The 16,495-nt window shown below is 42.5% G+C and overlaps 1 protein-coding gene across 2 annotated transcripts in view; it reads left to right on the forward strand.

Annotated features, from left to right (window-relative positions):
- The window catches only part of EIF2B3 (eukaryotic translation initiation factor 2B, subunit 3 gamma, 58kDa), a 100,159-nt gene that overhangs the window by 73,517 nt on the left and 10,147 nt on the right, over nt 1–16,495 (forward strand). The window contains exons 8-10 of one of the 2 annotated variants that reach the window (XM_008949877.1): nt 265–342; nt 1,049–1,197; nt 14,818–14,921. In XM_008949877.1, the coding sequence (XP_008948125.1) occupies nt 265–342; nt 1,049–1,197; nt 14,818–14,921 (331 nt within the window). Of the gene's footprint in view, nt 1–264; nt 343–1,048; nt 1,198–14,817; nt 14,930–16,495 lie in introns of those variants that run through there. The other variant, XM_008949878.1, reaches the window with a different exon arrangement.

The raw sequence follows: 16,495 nt of genomic DNA on the forward strand, positions 1-16,495 counted from the left end.
GCTTCTCTACAGTTGGGAAGCTGAGTTGAGAGGAGGTACGTAGTGTACTGCAGTGGAAGTGTACCTGTCTTCTTTACAAAAGGGGATGATAAATCACACATATCTGGTTGCAGATTTAAAATGCAGGAACCTACCTTTTCCCTTAAGTTAAAATGTTTATGGTAGATGCATTAGTGCAATGGAAACAAAAGCCATCTTTGAGCTGTTTATGTAATGTGGTACAGCATTGTCATGTTAACTTGAGACGTGGGTTTTTCCATCCAGGTTCCCAAGCTGTTGCTTAATCTGGGTCTGGAAGAGCCACTGGTTCATGGGTCTGCACAGATCACTGACAGAGGCATGGTAAGTGTTCCCTTTCCCAGTCTCTTCTTTTTCAGTACAGTCTGTATGCCCTTTGCTTCAAGAACTGCTTTCTAAAATTCAGTCCCACTTTTGGAAGTGAAGCTGTGTTCTGAAGTGTGGAATTACAACGTAGTTGATACAGCCCACAGGTTCCTCCTAAGCTCACCTGTGCGTTCCTGCCTTTCAGTCTCAGTCTTTAAAAAAAGTTTGGTAAAATTCTGTGTTACTCCCAAGTCAGACACTGTAGTCTCTTGTTCCCTAGGGGCTGTTTTTGGTAATTGAGCAGGTTGCCTCCCAGAAGACAGCAGACTCAGAAGGAGTCAGTTATTTAGCTCTCCTTCCTGCTAAAGTGTTTTGGCTGAATACCAGCTTCAAGCCTCCTTTTCACAGGTCTCACTGGGCAAACCTTAGTGAAATCAGTGAGTACCAGCAGTATTATTCTTACCATGCTTACCTTACTGCATGAGGCCTACAGAGCCATACGAGCTAATGGAGTTTTACCAAGCTAACGGAGTTTGGGAAGACTGTCCAACTGCCTGCCTATGGGCTGGATCCCAAATCCCTAGGTCTTTTGTCTGTCAAGGATAGAGCAGGGTGCACTTTGTTGATGAGTGCTTGAGACACGCATTTTGGAAGAGGTGTTATGGAGAACATATGTCAGAGAGCTCCAGGTACTTTTGGCAATTTCTGTTCTTTTCTGCCCTAGGTTGGGTCAGACAGCATCATTGGGTCATCCACACAAGTAGAGGAGAAGACATCCATTAAACACTCCATCATCGGCAGCATGTGTACCATAAAAGACAAAGTTAAGATAATAAACTGCATCATCATGAATTCTGTTACAATTGAGGAAGGGTATGTCACCTCTTTGTATCTTGGACCCTTAAATTTGCATTTTCTTTTTCTGGATAGACTATAAGTCAGTAATTTTTGTCCTGTAAGCAACCCTCAGCTAGAACAGTTGATACCAGGGAGTGTGTTTCTAAAGACTGAGTCAGAAATAAGTCTCTACTGTACACAGGCTACAAATGCACAAGTGAAATGAATTACTGAGAGGGCAGCAGTCTTGGAGCATAAATTTCTTCTTTTAGAGGAGATCATATCATCTTCAGAATGCGTAAGTAAGTTAAGTGGATGTATGAGTCTGTATAACTCATACACACACATACAGACCTGTATGTTATCCTTCCAAGCTTTACTGTAGTGTCTGGGTCTGTGAATATGCCTAAAATATTTGAGGCACAAAGCATATTTTAAAGTGGTACGTTTACCAACCAGAAAATTTATCACCTCTGAACATTACAGCTTCACCTATAATGTCATTTTCTTTGTCCCTTTTCTTTGTCAGCTTACAGCTTTACTTTTACCGTTGCATATACTGAGTAATAGACTAAATTAATAAACTTTTCAAAGAGAAAATCTGCAAGCTAGCAGAGGTTTCCCATGCATTAAAGACACTAACTAAGAAGGTGGCCTTGAGCTATACATTTCCAAATGTGGGAAAAGTGGCCTATCTGTAATTGTCAATGTCTGCATGCCCCCATCTTTCCATACATGCTGGCTTCCTGTGGATGTCATTGGAAAGGAAACTGCTGATTGAGTCTGTGCAGGCCTGTATAAATTCCCTGCTCCTTCATGGCTTGAGGTTTGCTTATAGGACCTCAGGAAAAAGGCCAAACTCTTAAAAAATGCCAAGTTGGCTCTAAAAGTTGTCTATCTGAAAAACAGAAAACCCCAAAGGATGTGGGGTCTGTGGAGGATACTACTGTTACATAAGCAAATTACAGGTAAGTATGGTACCTTACTGCCAAGTGTTTGTCTTTAATAGAAATCCACAGTAATTTCAAGCACATCATAAATCAGAATTTGGTTGAGTATAGAAAATAGCTGGTTTCCAGTTCACTCGCAAATGGATCCAGTATGGGACGTATCGCAGGCACTGCTGTCATAAGAAGTACCAGAACCTCTCTCGTTTGATCATGAGATCTTCTCTCGTTTTGGTTAATGAATTGATGCCACAGTCATAATGGCATGGTTTTGCATATAAAGTGAGCAGCTCTACCATTAAATCAGAGGCAACTAAGTGTATAAACAGTTATTTTTATGAAGAGTCCCAAATCAGCTTGTGTTTGTCTGCACTGGTATATGGCATTATTCTGTTCTAAATCCTAAATCAAGCTCAGAGCTGTCATCTTAAGCGTTCCACAAAATTCCACAAGCATCCCAAAGATGTGTTCCCTTTTTTTAAAAAAAAAAAATAAGAGGGGTAAACTAACTTTTGGGGTAACATTTTTGTGAAGTTCTGGAAAACAATGTCATCCCTAGTCACTCTCAGTGGAAACAGTGTAGCCACCATGGAGCAGAAAAAAAATTATAATCCCAGGGGTTTAACCCTTTTAGCTCTTTGATGGTTACTGGACACTCCATGCTTAGGAGTCAAATTTATAATTATTCCTCTCCAGCCAGAACTATAGACCACAGACCTTTATTTCAAAGCATACTGGAATTTATATTGTGTAAATCTGCACAGATACTGAGCTGTTAAAATATTTCCTATTGCATCATGATAGATCTTAACATTAGAAAGTTATGAGGTCACACATATACGGGCAGTGAGATACAGAAATACTCTGGCTGCTGAGCTTTGTTGAAAGAAGACTCATAACTTAGTGAAGAATTTCTATGTATTTTGAACCTCTTTCATGACTTTGATTAAATCTGGTAGATTTTTGTTAAAATGCTGATGATTTCTATGCGTTGATTGATCCATTTGCAACAGGTAAATAAATTATCTGTGATTTTGCTTTAAAATGCCCACAAAGAACAATTTTTCCTTTCAAATATCTCTTCTCCCAAGTGTCTCCAAAATAATTTGGGCTTTATCTAATCATCTGCTTCAGAAAATGTTTTGGACATCATGCCCTTGTCAAAGGTTAGTGGTTTGCTGAAGGCTAGTCCTAGCACTGTTCATTGCAATAATACCAACTTGACACAGTAGGTTATGTATTATTGAAAAGACAAAGCTGTTTAGATAACCAGAGAAGAAAGCAAGATGGGGAAGATCATTTCTGAAAATTGACTGGGAAAAACTAAATGCAAAAATTGCATTCTAAGTTCGCTTATCAAGAGCCATGATTATACATGGCACTGCCTTAGTAATTCACTTATCACTTCCATCACTTCTAGTTTCTCTGGGTTGAATCTTGCCGCCTTTTTTTCATTTTTTCTTGACCCATCTCAGCTGCAAATGTGATTGGGCAGCTTCAGTTGACTGTCAATATAGGAAAAAAATTTCCACTAAAACAACAACAAAATGTGAAAATGTTTTATTTCTTGATGCGGTAATGTAATTTGAGGATCCTGTGCTCCAGTTCTTGCAATTTCAGAATCCATAAATTACATCTCCAAACCAGAAAAAGGCTTTGAACAGTCTCATCATGTTTGATACCAGCTTCTGAAATAGATAAGTAGATGCTTTCTGGGCAGATGGGAACACCGCAAGGTGCTCAGAACAAAACTATGTTCCTGTTGTTAGCTGCAGTTGGCTCATTACTGGAGAAACAGATGTTATGCCCTAGGTACTGATGACCTTCCCAGCTGAATGGATTGAGGAACTGGGCTTATCTCAGACAGTGCCATGGCAAATTATGATCCGTTCGTTCTCCAGTGATGGCTGGTGTGTTTAATACTCTGGAGGACAAGGAGCAAGGTTTTTGTTTTCCTTGGTTTGTAGGGCTTCTGTTACGTTACATATGTCTCCTGTGAGGTTACTTGAGTAGGTATGAATCCCCCCTTAGAAGAGATTACAGGGGATTAAAGAAGTTATTAACACTGGCAAAATAATTGGTAGTCCTTTCTTCATGTGTTTCCCACTGTGCAGCTAATTCTTCCATCAATGAGACAATAAAATAGTGAAGATTATATGTGTGCTGAGTGATGGACATACTTGACCAAGCTGGGAGGGATGTAATTTATACAACAGCACATGTGCTGAGAGATGCTGCCTGCCCAGGTGACAGGCTGCAGCGGGGAAAGGGTTCTTGTTTCCCTCTGGACGGCTCCCCAGAGCTCAGTGACAAATGGCTGCACTGAGTTACATAGTTGGAGAAAATCTACTAATCAAGCTGAAATTGTAGGTCACTTGAAAGCTTTGTGTGTCCGCCTGCTCCCGCAGTAGCTGTACATGTCCTCAGTCTCGACAGTAGCTTAGGGCTGCCCCTTCTGTTTGCTCTGCTTGCATTAGAGGTGGTGTAGCACAGCAGAGTCCCTGGATTTCCCTGCCTTTGGTGCAGGAGGCCCTTCATTGCAGCTCGCTTGCAGAAGAGCAATCTCCAGCACCAGCAGACTGACTGAAGCTGGTCATGTAGGGACCTTGTGCCATTTGCAAGTGAAAAGGGTTGTCTTTCATAGATTGTCCTGATGAGCAAGACTGGCAAATGAGTAACAGCAGACAAGGAGAAGGCTGAGGTACTCAACAACATTTTTGCCTCGGTCTTCACTGGCAATCTGTCTTCCCACACCTCTTGAGTGGATGGACTGCAAGACAAGGACTGGGAGAACAACATCCCCTCCCATTGTAACAGATCAGATTTGTGACCACCTGAGGAACCTGAATGTAAGTCTGTGGGACCTAATGAGGTGCATCCCCGCGTTCGGAGGGAATTGCCTGGTGTAGTTGCGAGAGCGCTCTCCGTTATGTTTGAAAGTCCTGACAGTCACATGAAGTCCCTGGTGACTAGGAAAAGGGAAACATTGCACCCATTTTTAAATAGGTTAGAAAGGAGGATCCTGGGAACCACGAGCCTGTCAGCCTCATCTCTGTGCCTGGGAAGATCATGGAACAGAGCCTCCTAGAAGCTATACTAAAGCACATGGAGTACAGGGAGGTGATTCAAGACAGCCAGCATGGCTTCACCAAGGGCAAGTCCTGCCTGACCAGCCACAGACCGGCCTTCTATGGTGGAGTGACTACATCAGCAGACAAGGGAAGAGCTACAGATGTCATCAGTCTGGACTTCTGTAAGGCCTTTGACCCAGTCCCCCACAACATCCTTTTCTCTAAATTGGAGAGATACAGATTTGATGGGTAGACTGTTTAGTGGACTGTTGGGGCTTGCAGACAATCACACAGCAAATTATGCTGACCTGAGTGTGATAACTGTGTTTCCTTTGGTATACTTAGGCACACTTGGTTTTCTTGAAATGAGACCTAGATATGGATGGATGAATTTACTTTCAGATACCTGTTTTAGCTTTTGTTTTGGTAGTTGGAAGTTCATTTGTTGGGTTGTTTGGTTGGGTTTTTTTCCAAACATTTGCTTTATTTTTATCAGTCTTGTAATTTTACTTATTTTGTTAACTTCTCGCAGCCAGAGTGTCTAATTACTTTGGTCATGCAGGACCTTGTGCTGAAGTGCCCTGAGAATTACAAGTAATATTAACAGGAAAAGCACGTTAAATCCTTTATTGCATCCCTGCAGATAAAGATTTTGAAACATCTTGTTTGTTAGTAAAACTATCTCAGTGTATACACATACTGAAAGAAGCTTGACCATTTTGGCTTGTGCACAGTATATCCTTCTTCCTTGGTTGTGGAAAATGAAAGTTTCCCTGAGTAGTGAAAAAAAAAAAAAATGTTCTTTGGACTACTCTGAGGTTAGTTGAGGAGGCATGTATGAAAAGACCAGATAAATATCAAGTCCACAGTAAACTGTGCTGTAAATGGTCTTGTTGACATGCTGGTAGTCAGTACCATAGGGCTCTGTGGCATATTTAGTCTCTGAAATGAAGTATTTTGCTGCTTTTCTTTTTTCAAGGCGATAACAGAAAGCATTCTGCTTCAAATGATGTCTTTATGGACATAGTAAATAGGCTGCTGTGGAGGGTGTGACAGCAAGATGTAGACAGCCCAAGATTGATGCAGTGTCTCAAAAGATTCCTCACCATTGAACTCCGTGAGCTGTATCTCAGACTGGGAGTAGCAGTGGGAGAAGGAAAGGAGCTTGCAGCAGACACTTGCCAGATAGCCTGATGCAGTAGTCAGTCTTGGTTCAGGAACCGTAAGACTGAGACTGCAGATGTGACTGAGGTGCCTCGTGTGTGTGTGCAGGGGAAGGAACTACTGAACTTCATCTGCTTGTATTTGTGAAGCTTACAGCATGTTGTTGGAACTCCATAAAGACATACTGCCCCAGAAGAACTGATGAAATCCCCCATATCACACACTGCTAAGGTTACCTTCTGGAAAGGGAAGGGGTTAAAAAGACAAGCAGATATGTTTTGGGCTAGGCTGCACATGATGGCAGCAAACTGTATAGCATTGCAGCATCAGGGAATTTGGAACGCAGAGGAGGTGAAAAAGCTTTGGGTTAGGAAAGCTTCATGGGGGCGATGTGAGTATTGAAGATAGAGAGAACGTTAGGCCAATCCAGAGGGAGATGTGGTTAGTCTTGGGGAGTTCTGACTCCCTGGGCGGAAAGAATACGCTGTATTAAAAATTTGTATGAAGGACTAAAGTACCTTGTGGAGGAAGGACTGGCACCAAAAGTGTTACATCAGCCAAAACCAGCATCTTCCTTGTTCAGTCATATGGAGATGGTAAGTTATGTATTGGATTTTGTTAAAGGTGTTTAGGCTACCTGTGAGAAAGTAGATGGCTCAGGTGCTCTAAGGTTACTCAGTGAGGGGACTGGAGAGAAACCACATGTGACTGGTTAAAGGCTACTCTGTTTTACCACGTGTCTCCAATTTATTGCTACTTTCTATGAGAAAATGTACAAAAGAAGAAAACAACAACCAAGCTGAGCTGGGTTGACTACTAACTGCAGATTGATTGTGAAGTTTATTGGTTGTTTCCTCAATAGTGCCAAATCAGCACCTGATGTAGGAACAGTCAGCAGTTTAAAGAAAGTTCTAATTAAAACCAGGATGAAACTGAGCATTTATAGGGGTTCAGTGCACAAGTAGTCTTTTTCTCCTTGGATAATGGCAGCAAAAAAGAATGATCCTATTGCCAAGGCAACATTTCTTGAAATTGTAAAATATATTTTACAGTACATTCCCTTGTGAAAAGGAATGAGGAGATGAAGTTGTTCCCAGCACCATAGCTTGCAAAGCTGGAAATAAAGATCTGTCTATGCTGATATTCCAAAACATTTTGTATCTTGAACTGTTTTTTAAGATAGCTGTTTTCTTCTGGACACTGTCTCACACCACCAGTTGCTCCCCTGCCCCATGCTAGTCCTAGAAAGAAGAATGAGTTTAGAATGGATAACACAGAAAGCACATGAAAAGTAAGAGCTTTATTCAGAAAAAGCACGTGGTCAGCTTAACTATATGGATGAAGTGTATATATATGCATAAAGCATATCATGGCTATGGATAAATGGGGATGTGTGAAGAAAGCTAGGTATAGTCCTTGCTTGTAAAAAGGGCTCTTGTTTCACTTGATTATGTATCAGTTATGTTCTGTCCTTTTCTTCACACCTTTTGGTTTTAAATGGTAAACGTTTTTGGTCAGGCACCATAATTTTCATTCTGCTATGTAATTCAATACACATGCTGTATGAGATATTGAATAAGACAACCCCTGGCTAGTAGAGTTTGCTTTCAGGAAGATAAATTGAATAAGAGAGGGCAAACTAGGAAACCAGTGAGCAGGAAGCAGTTGAGCCACTTGCAGGGCTAGTTTTCATTTACTTTCAACTGAAGTCAAATTCTACTATATCTAATGTATTTAGGATATTTCTCATATAGTACCTGTTATCTTATGAATGTCTGAACCATTATTACTAGCAGCTACTCAAAAAAAGTTTCTTCTGGCTAGCTTCCTGGTACATCAGTCTGTCTTAAATAAATCACCTGTTCTTTAATCTCGGATGCAGATGTTTCCCTGATAGTGCAGAGAGCACTTCCCAATTTTCCAAACATCTTATACATCAAATGTTGAACTTAAAGTGTGGTTCAGCTCTGAAAAGTGGCATTTTAAAACATCTCTTGTTCTGCTGATCTGCTTCTTCAGGTGGCCAGGGTTATGTCTGACTTCAGAGCTATAAATAAGTATCTGCCTTCTGCTAGCCACATGGGTCTAATTGAAGAGATTTTTCACAAGCGACTGATTGCTGTTGGGTTTCAGTGGGAATCTGAGTGCGAGTGTCTCTGGTGCTCTTGAAAATCTTTCCCAACTGGGGTATGGAAAAAGGGGAAATTATCACACTGTGCCAGAATCATACCTGTAAGGTCCTGAGGAGCTGAGTAAGTTCAGCTTGGCTCGAAGAAGCCAGGCTCTGTTGTAAGGGTGGCGTTTATAAAATCCTTTTCCTTGTCAACCTAGCCCATGTGATAGGGAATCTGATTTAACCAATGATGTCCTATGGAGGGCTACCGCTCTCAACCCAGAAGTGCCCTTGAAAAAGCTCCAAGAAAGTGCATTTTTTGTGTGTGTGCCTGTTACCCCCTGCAGTCTGACTGTGCCAGCTAGTGAGAAAGTAAAGGAAACCCTGAGATGGGAGTGAATGTATAATTTTTCTGGTTTCTTACCTTCACATAGACATTGATAACTTTCCCCCAGGCATCAGCTCAGTAAAATTGGGCAGATCCTCCCACTCTGCAAAAGAGAATCCAGAGGGAGGTCAGTTTTCTTGTGTGTGGGCTTTCCTGCTGTAAAACTCCTTGCAGCATACTTTTGCTGAAGTGTGCAAAACCAAGCTTGCAGCTACATAAAAGGCCACCAATGTTTGCTCCAAGATCAGCTGGAATTAACTGAAGTTTTGGAGGTGAGGCACAACCTTTCAGGCGACCTCAACCAGCAGCCTAAATTTCACTTAATAAAACACATTAAGATAGGTTAGAGGCAATCCTTTAAGGTCAGTTGAACTTTCACTGGAAAATACGAGTGCTGGCAAGTATATGCAATATGTAATGCAAAATGTTTAGGGTGTGGGGAAGAAGTGTAAAGGAGCCATACCACAGTGATGAGCTTGGCTAGAAAAGAGACATGAAACAAGTTCCTTAGTGAAAACACCCTCAGAGACGGGTGAAGAATTTAGGGGGGTTGGTAGAATGATTTTGTTACCCCCAAGGGGAAACCGAGGAGATCAAAGCCCAAATTCACTTAAGAATGCTTGCTTTGAAATGTATCTATAAATTATAGCACGTACTGCTGGCATCTATTGTAGTCTTTGGTATTTACTTGAGTATATAACATGAGATTCACAGTGCCCTGAGTTGGCTTGTAAGTGTGTAAAAGCATGTTGGTGTAAAAATGTGTTGGTGTTTAAAGTGTTTTGGTGAGGGCAACATTTCAGGTTCTCGAGTTTCCTGGTAGTGTTTTTGCTTCTTCCCTGTTCTCCCATGGTCTTTTTGCCCTACCCCTGTGACTGTGTGTCCAAGCCACCGACTTGCTAGCTAACAGAGGATTCCTTGAGGGGTTGCTGGTAGGTTTTAGAGTTCTGCCTGCCTCCGTGCTACCTCTTGGTGTTATCAAGGTGCCTGCTGCGGCTGTTATCTTCTCGGTTGTGGCAGAAAGGGATGTTGCTCCCAGGGAAATCCACAGCTGTTGCCACTCAGTCAGCAAAGTAGCTGCCGAGGCACGTCACCCTTTGCTTTTAACTCCTGAATCAGTCTCTCCTTTTGGTAGCTCATCTGGAGGAGCAAGACACCCAACTTCTTGGCATGGCAGAGCAGTATCAATTGGCTGTCCTAAGCTTTGTGCTCAAGGGTCTTTCTTCCTTGTGCGTGTATAGTTTTAAGTATTGCATTTTAGACACCTCATTTGCTTTGCTGCCCAAAAGAGATTATGTCAGGGTTTTGGCACAATTGGATTAAACTAGCAGACCTGGATAACTTCCATTGGCATTTGAGGAGATTTGCTGTAAGGCAAACCTGTGACATTCATACCTTCCTAAGCTTGCACAACTAGGGCGAGAGCTGCAGTTGAGGTCTTGACCTCAGTTACTTAAGCCCCTTTCTCCCAGGAGCGTTCATCACTTTAATCACAGAGTCCTAAATAATCACCGGGTAGCCTGTAATTAGGGGTTGTGTCTCAAACTCCTGCAGCCTGCTCCCGGTGTGCTGAGCGCTGCGTATTTTGATTTCCCGTTCCCCCAAAGGATGTTTGATCTCAGATTTACGTGTAAGAAAATTAAGAAGGGTACAGCACCTCAGTCCTCTGGCAATCTTCCTGCTTTCAGTGGTAGGTGCCTTGCTATTCCTAAGTATTGCAGTGCTGCAGCAATTGACATACTTGATTTAAGAGTTTGATTTATAGACTGATACTCAGGCTGAAAGTCAGCCGTTCTGAGGCTGTGTAAATCAGCCTGTCTCTGGGACTAATACTTCCTTATTTATAATTTCGACAGGAGATGGAATTCTTTCTCAATTCTTTACATTTCTTTCAGATGTAATCGACCACCCTGTCCTTTGGTTTAAAGCTATGTGACTTTGCCACAAATAGAGGGAGGGGGAAGTAAGCTGAGTCCAGGAATTGCTGTGCTATAAAAGCTCCATATTGTATGCTCTTGGACTTTGCTTTCTCCCAGCTTCCTTCAAGCCCACACAAGAGATGGACTTGAGGTTTTTTTGGCTTTCTTCCCCTCCCCCCTCCCTCCATACATGCGGTGACCTTTTAGAAAAATAAATAAAAGATAAAGAGGGACCTGGAATGTTGCAGAATGTGTGTACATTTTGCTCTCTGTTGTTTTCTGCTGGGATTAGTTGTTTACAATGGGGGAGAGACGGAGGGCAGAGGAAGGGAGGTCTGTGGCCTTAACTGAAATTAGTGGCATTTCAGAGTGATCTTGTTAGGTGGTCTGCAGTTTAAAGACCTAAATCCTTGTAATCCCCCCATGCCTCCTTGGCCACTACTCCTTGTGCCCTTGTTCTCTCACTTTTAAAAAAAAAAAAAAAAAAAAGTCAGTCTCTCAGATACAGGCTTGTAAGATGCACGCGTGCACGAACACAGACATACACGCACACTCACTCTCATATGCTTCCATTTGCACGTTGTACCTGTATAATAAATTAATGTCTTAGCTACATCTGTTCCTACTACAGGACTGGGCTTGTAAAATGCTCTCTCTAGAATGCAGATGCATACTGAATATTTTTATTTATTTTCTGAAAAACATACAGCTGCCAGACTTTAAGTTTGTGATTGCACTTAAAACAAATTCAAATTGAAATTTCAGCCATAAATCAAATGCCCCAAATTAGTTCCTCTTGTGGGTTTGAACATGCTCTTTGGATTTTAAGGTCAGAAGGTATCCGTTTTCACCGTGCTGAAAAGTTTAAAAATACACTACATTTTCGGGGAAAAAAAAATAAATATGGTTTGCATTATAAAGCAGTACATCAAGTGTGCGCGTATGCGTGCACACAGCGATGTCACTGAAGCTGAGTGCTGTTGGAGCACCTTTGAGGACTAATAGCACCTAATTGTTAAGCAAGGCAGGAACCAGGGTGGCTGTTTAGTCAAGGATAATACAGCAGAGTATCCTGAGATGTAGTACTTACTCTGTAAGAGAATAAAAGTTTATTCCTTACTCTTCAACTTTAAGAAATAGTAAAAATTAAATAAACACACAAAATACTTCTCTTGGCAGGCTTCATAACATACTTTTTTTTTAAAAAAAGGCATTTACAAGTGGTTTCAAAATAGCTGTGTTACATCTGTCAGCGGGTGAAGGGAACACCCACAAATTGTGTTTTTTATCTCTTGAAATTTTGTTCCACTTGAGCAATAAAAGCCGGATTCGCTGCTGGTTTGTGTGACTGGGGTAATCTGAGCGTTGAGTATGGTTTTAAAACTTCTGCAGTTGGTTGAGTTTATAAGTTTTAAGAAACTTCTTGAGTGGCAGAGTTCTTGGGTTTTGTTTCACCCTGGCACTGGGGAAGGGTTGGTTTGTGGGCACCTGGCACAGACAAGTTCATCTTGGTTCCTTGGCCTGACCCTCCCAACAATGGGTTTGGCAGGAACCCCCCCTTATCTTTGATGTTAATGTCATCAACGGTTTCTTGGTTACAATGCTATTCTTCCTCCAGGAGTTGAAAAACTATCCCCAAGTAGGCTCTGCACACACATCCAGTATGCTCCAGCCTGAACCCCAGACCAACAGCTTAAATCCCCTCTCTGTTGGGTAATACCCTCCTGCGTGAGGATAATGCCGAGAGGTGTAGTGTATTCACAGCTGCTCTCATGCTCAGAAGAAACGATAGATGGTGGGAACCTAAGAGTTAGCAGGGGAAAGCTCTCGTGTGACTGGCTCGAAGCTATGGAGGAGGAGGAATTTTGGAGTGTGCGTTTTGGATGGGAGCCATCTCAATCCCATCGCCTTCGCTGCTCCCGTTGAAAGCCAGGCCGGGATGGCAGGGGTGGGCAGTCCTCTCTCCACAGCTCGTTCCCCGCCTGGGCCACAGAGCAGAGCTGCTGTGGCTCTCAGCGGCCACTGTTGCGCAAGACGAGGCCGGAGATGCTGTGCGGGCACACAAAGCTATTGGAAAGGAAGCAGATTGTGACAGTGTGAGAGCAAAGGCAGGCGGGGGTCTGCTGTGTATCTTTGCCACTTTTTATCTTATTAACACGTTAGTAAAAACCTCGCCAAGGCAACCTGAGCTGGTTACTTGTAGCCTAATTGCTTATGTTGCCTCCTTATAGGTCAGAGGAGGGGGAGCTTAGGCGAGTTAAAAGAATAATTGTTCAGAAGGGACAGTCTGTTCAAGGGGGGTCGTAACTGCTAACCACTGTGGCTCAGGTCCAGTTTTATTGCTTTTACTCCTGTAGAACTCATGCTGGGTTTTGGGGCAGAGGGTTTCTGCTCTGACTCACACAGGCAACAGAATTGTAATATGTTTAATGGCAAATTCTGTATGCGAGATAATAGTGATGTGCAAACAGGAAAACAGTAGGAATTAATTTTAGAATCAGTGGTCTGGAGGAAAGATTGATGTTTCTCTCTTCTCCTGAGGACCACAGCCCGCTAGCTCTCCATTTAATACAGAACTGAGAATTAGGGCTTTGACCTGGTACCAAAACCCATCTATGCTGTTAGTCCAGACTCCAGGGTAACAACTCTAGCCACAAGCCAGCCTGATGGTGCAATGCAGTTGTGTTTCACTAGCACAAGGGGTAGTGGGGATGCCTGTGATCGGGGTGAGGAATGGCTGCACGTCATTAAACTGTGGAACATGCCATGCAGAAAGTCAGTGAAGCCAAGAACTTCAGATGGAGATCAGCTGTTTGACTGAGGGTAGCAAGAATACTCACAATAATGGCAATTAATATTAGCAGAAATACTGGGGAGAAGGTATGAAATGCCCTGGTTCACAGTCAGATTAATGTGGGGGAGCAGACGACCTGCATCTCTTTGGGGTTATATATCTTGCTTATACTCTCTCCCAAGCAGCTGGTTTTGATGTGTGTTTGACTTAGTATTTTTAGACCCTTCTTAGCTGTGTGCCTTCAAATTTTCTGTCTTTCAGTGATTTCTACCTGTCTTTCACATGTGAAAATAAGGAAACAAGTTGTTTGCATCCTATCTCTTTTCTCTGTAGCTTTGAAAGAAATTACATGTAATACAACTTAACACTGCTTATGATGCTGAGTGAACTGAACAGCATTTTGGGCCACATCGTGGATACTAGTAAAGATTCACAACTTCCATTTTACTGCATGGAGGGGCTCAGCCCAATGCAGTGACTCACTTATCATCTCTTAGCAGAGGATTTACAAAGCCAGCACTTGGACTCGGAACTTCTTTCCTATCTAGACAATCAGATCAGATTTGAAAGCTGGTTTTCACAGATTCAAATACATTTTGGAAGAAGGTGACTTTTGCTAAAGTTCCATCCCATGTAGCATTTCAGACTTTGTGATGTCAGAGGCTTCATGACTGTGAAGATATCCAAAGCAGACAGAGCAGATCCAGTGTGGGTTTCATTGATTTAGTACTGGAGAGTAATCATGTTTGGGTTCTTGAACGTAACATGAACAAAGCCAGCCAGCTGAGGTATTGATCTGCCCGTACTCACCACCCTTCCTAGTGCCTGGAAAGCTGGCAGCTATTAAACTTCTCAACAGAATTCACTCTTTTTAACTGGGGAGCTGAGCAGGGAAGTCATCCCTACAGTTACCCAGACTGTCTGTGGAAAATATGAGACTTGATCCAGGGCCCAAATCCCAGGCCAGGGTCATATCTATGAAGTCCTCTGGCAGTATTTATTCTGTTAAGGAAATGTAGAGCAAAGCTGTTCTAACAGGAGGTAAAACTGGAAACCCTTTTTTTGCAAAGCTATTCTGACAGCTGGCATTTCAGTTTTTCCAGCAACTGGGTGTGAAGATCAAGAGAGTAATAGTGGAGTTTTTGAGAAATGACCAGAACTGAACCTACTTAGGGCTCATTAGATATTCTGGTGGATACCTTTGGTTCGTACCTGTCATTTTAAATTACTTTCTTGCTTTGCTTTGTGTTTATGTTGTAGGTGCTGTCTTCAGGGCAGTGTTATTTGTCATAATGCCGTGATAGAGAAGGGTGCAGACATCAAAGACTGTTTGATTGGAAGCGATCAGAGGCTGGAAACCAAAGGTAAGTAGAGGAGCTGTATTTACAGTGCATTTGTAGTCATTCTCAGAATGTCTTCCTCGAGATTTTGCTCCTTCATGAAGTGCCAGTAAACAGTGGCAGTTCTACAGTGTGGTGTCCTATAATATTAGGATTTGTTTTTCATGGAAAGTACAGCTCCTTGGCATAAGAATTGTAGAGGGACTTGCTCCTCTGAAGTTGGCAGAAAGACTCTGTTGTTGTTGTTATAAAGAACAAGATTGGGTGCTGAGACAGCCTTTTCCCAGAGACCACAATTAGATCAGCCTGAAGTTGTCCTCGGCAGAAGGAGCCGTTAATTTGACTAGTAATCTTGGTCAGTGTCAGTGGTGATGCAGTCAAATTACCCATCACAGACATCCCTCTCTTTGTAGATGCTTCCAGCCCACAGGGCCCTTGTGCTCTTATTCACCTTGCTCCAAGCAAAACCTCGAGGTGGAATATTGTGCTAGGAGCTGCTGTGCTCAGTACTAAATACAAGGGCAGCTACATTCAGATCTGCTTTACTGCTATGAAATGCTGTTTTGGAGCCTCAGCGAGGTTACAGCTGCGTGGCTTTCACTTGGGCAGAGTTAAGCCATCCAGTGGAAGTGTGCGTGGTGTGGGCTCAGCCCGGTGGTAACCGCCCGAGTGGAACTGTTGATTTCCTGCCCTAGGAGATAATGGGCAGGAAATGGCTGTCTCAGTGACTGCATCCTAAGCAGAGGGCTTTTTAATGAATATTTATAGTTGGGGTTTGGCAGATCCCTGCTCTGGGGTGTGGATTGAGGACAAAAGTGAGCTCCTTTGCAGGCTCCATGTGAAGTTACTTAGTCAGATCAGGATTTGATTGCTCTCTTTGTCTTTATGGGTGGGTTCCCAGCTCAAAGTGTCCTGATACGGAGCAGGGTTTGCACTTACCGTAGTATAGCGTAGCCTATTGTCAGCTATGCATATAATACATTTTCCTTTACATTGAACTCAAAGACTCAGGAAAACAAAATATGGACCTTGCAGTTTCAAGTCTTTGATACTGTAGCAAACACCCAGTGAGTGTTCTGTGCACTGTGGTCTTGGTCCCTGTATAGCAGAGTTTTGCCTACTCATGACTTTGTCACATCAGTCTGAATTAGTGGCCCTTGCAGTGTTTATTACCCCCTCCTTATCACTGAAGATTTGCACTATTTGTGATGCTCCATCTGTGTTCTCCCCTGTGCATAGAGTCATAGAATAATTTAGGTTGGAAAAGACCCTCAAGATCATGAAGTCCAGCCAGGAACCCAACACTTGTTTAGTCCACCACTAAACCGTGTCCCTAAATGCAGTTTCTATACACCTTCATGAATCACTAGGAGAGCTGAATGAGGTCACATTGGGATGTTAACCTGCAGCATGAGCTACAAGGGGCCGAGGTGTAGTTTTAGCTAATGTTTTAGGAAATGGGAATCTGTTTGATTTCTTTAGTACATTATATCAAGCAGAAATATCACACTTTGACCTTGCCAACATCTGTCTCAGTAGTCTCTTCAGGGGTACAGAACCCAGTCTGGTTGGTTTTCGTATGGAAACCATTCTTTCTT

This window comes from Merops nubicus, unplaced genomic scaffold, assembly GCF_000691845.1.
Source record: "Merops nubicus isolate BGI_N331 unplaced genomic scaffold, ASM69184v1 scaffold10521, whole genome shotgun sequence".
NCBI lineage: Eukaryota > Metazoa > Chordata > Aves > Coraciiformes > Meropidae > Merops > Merops nubicus.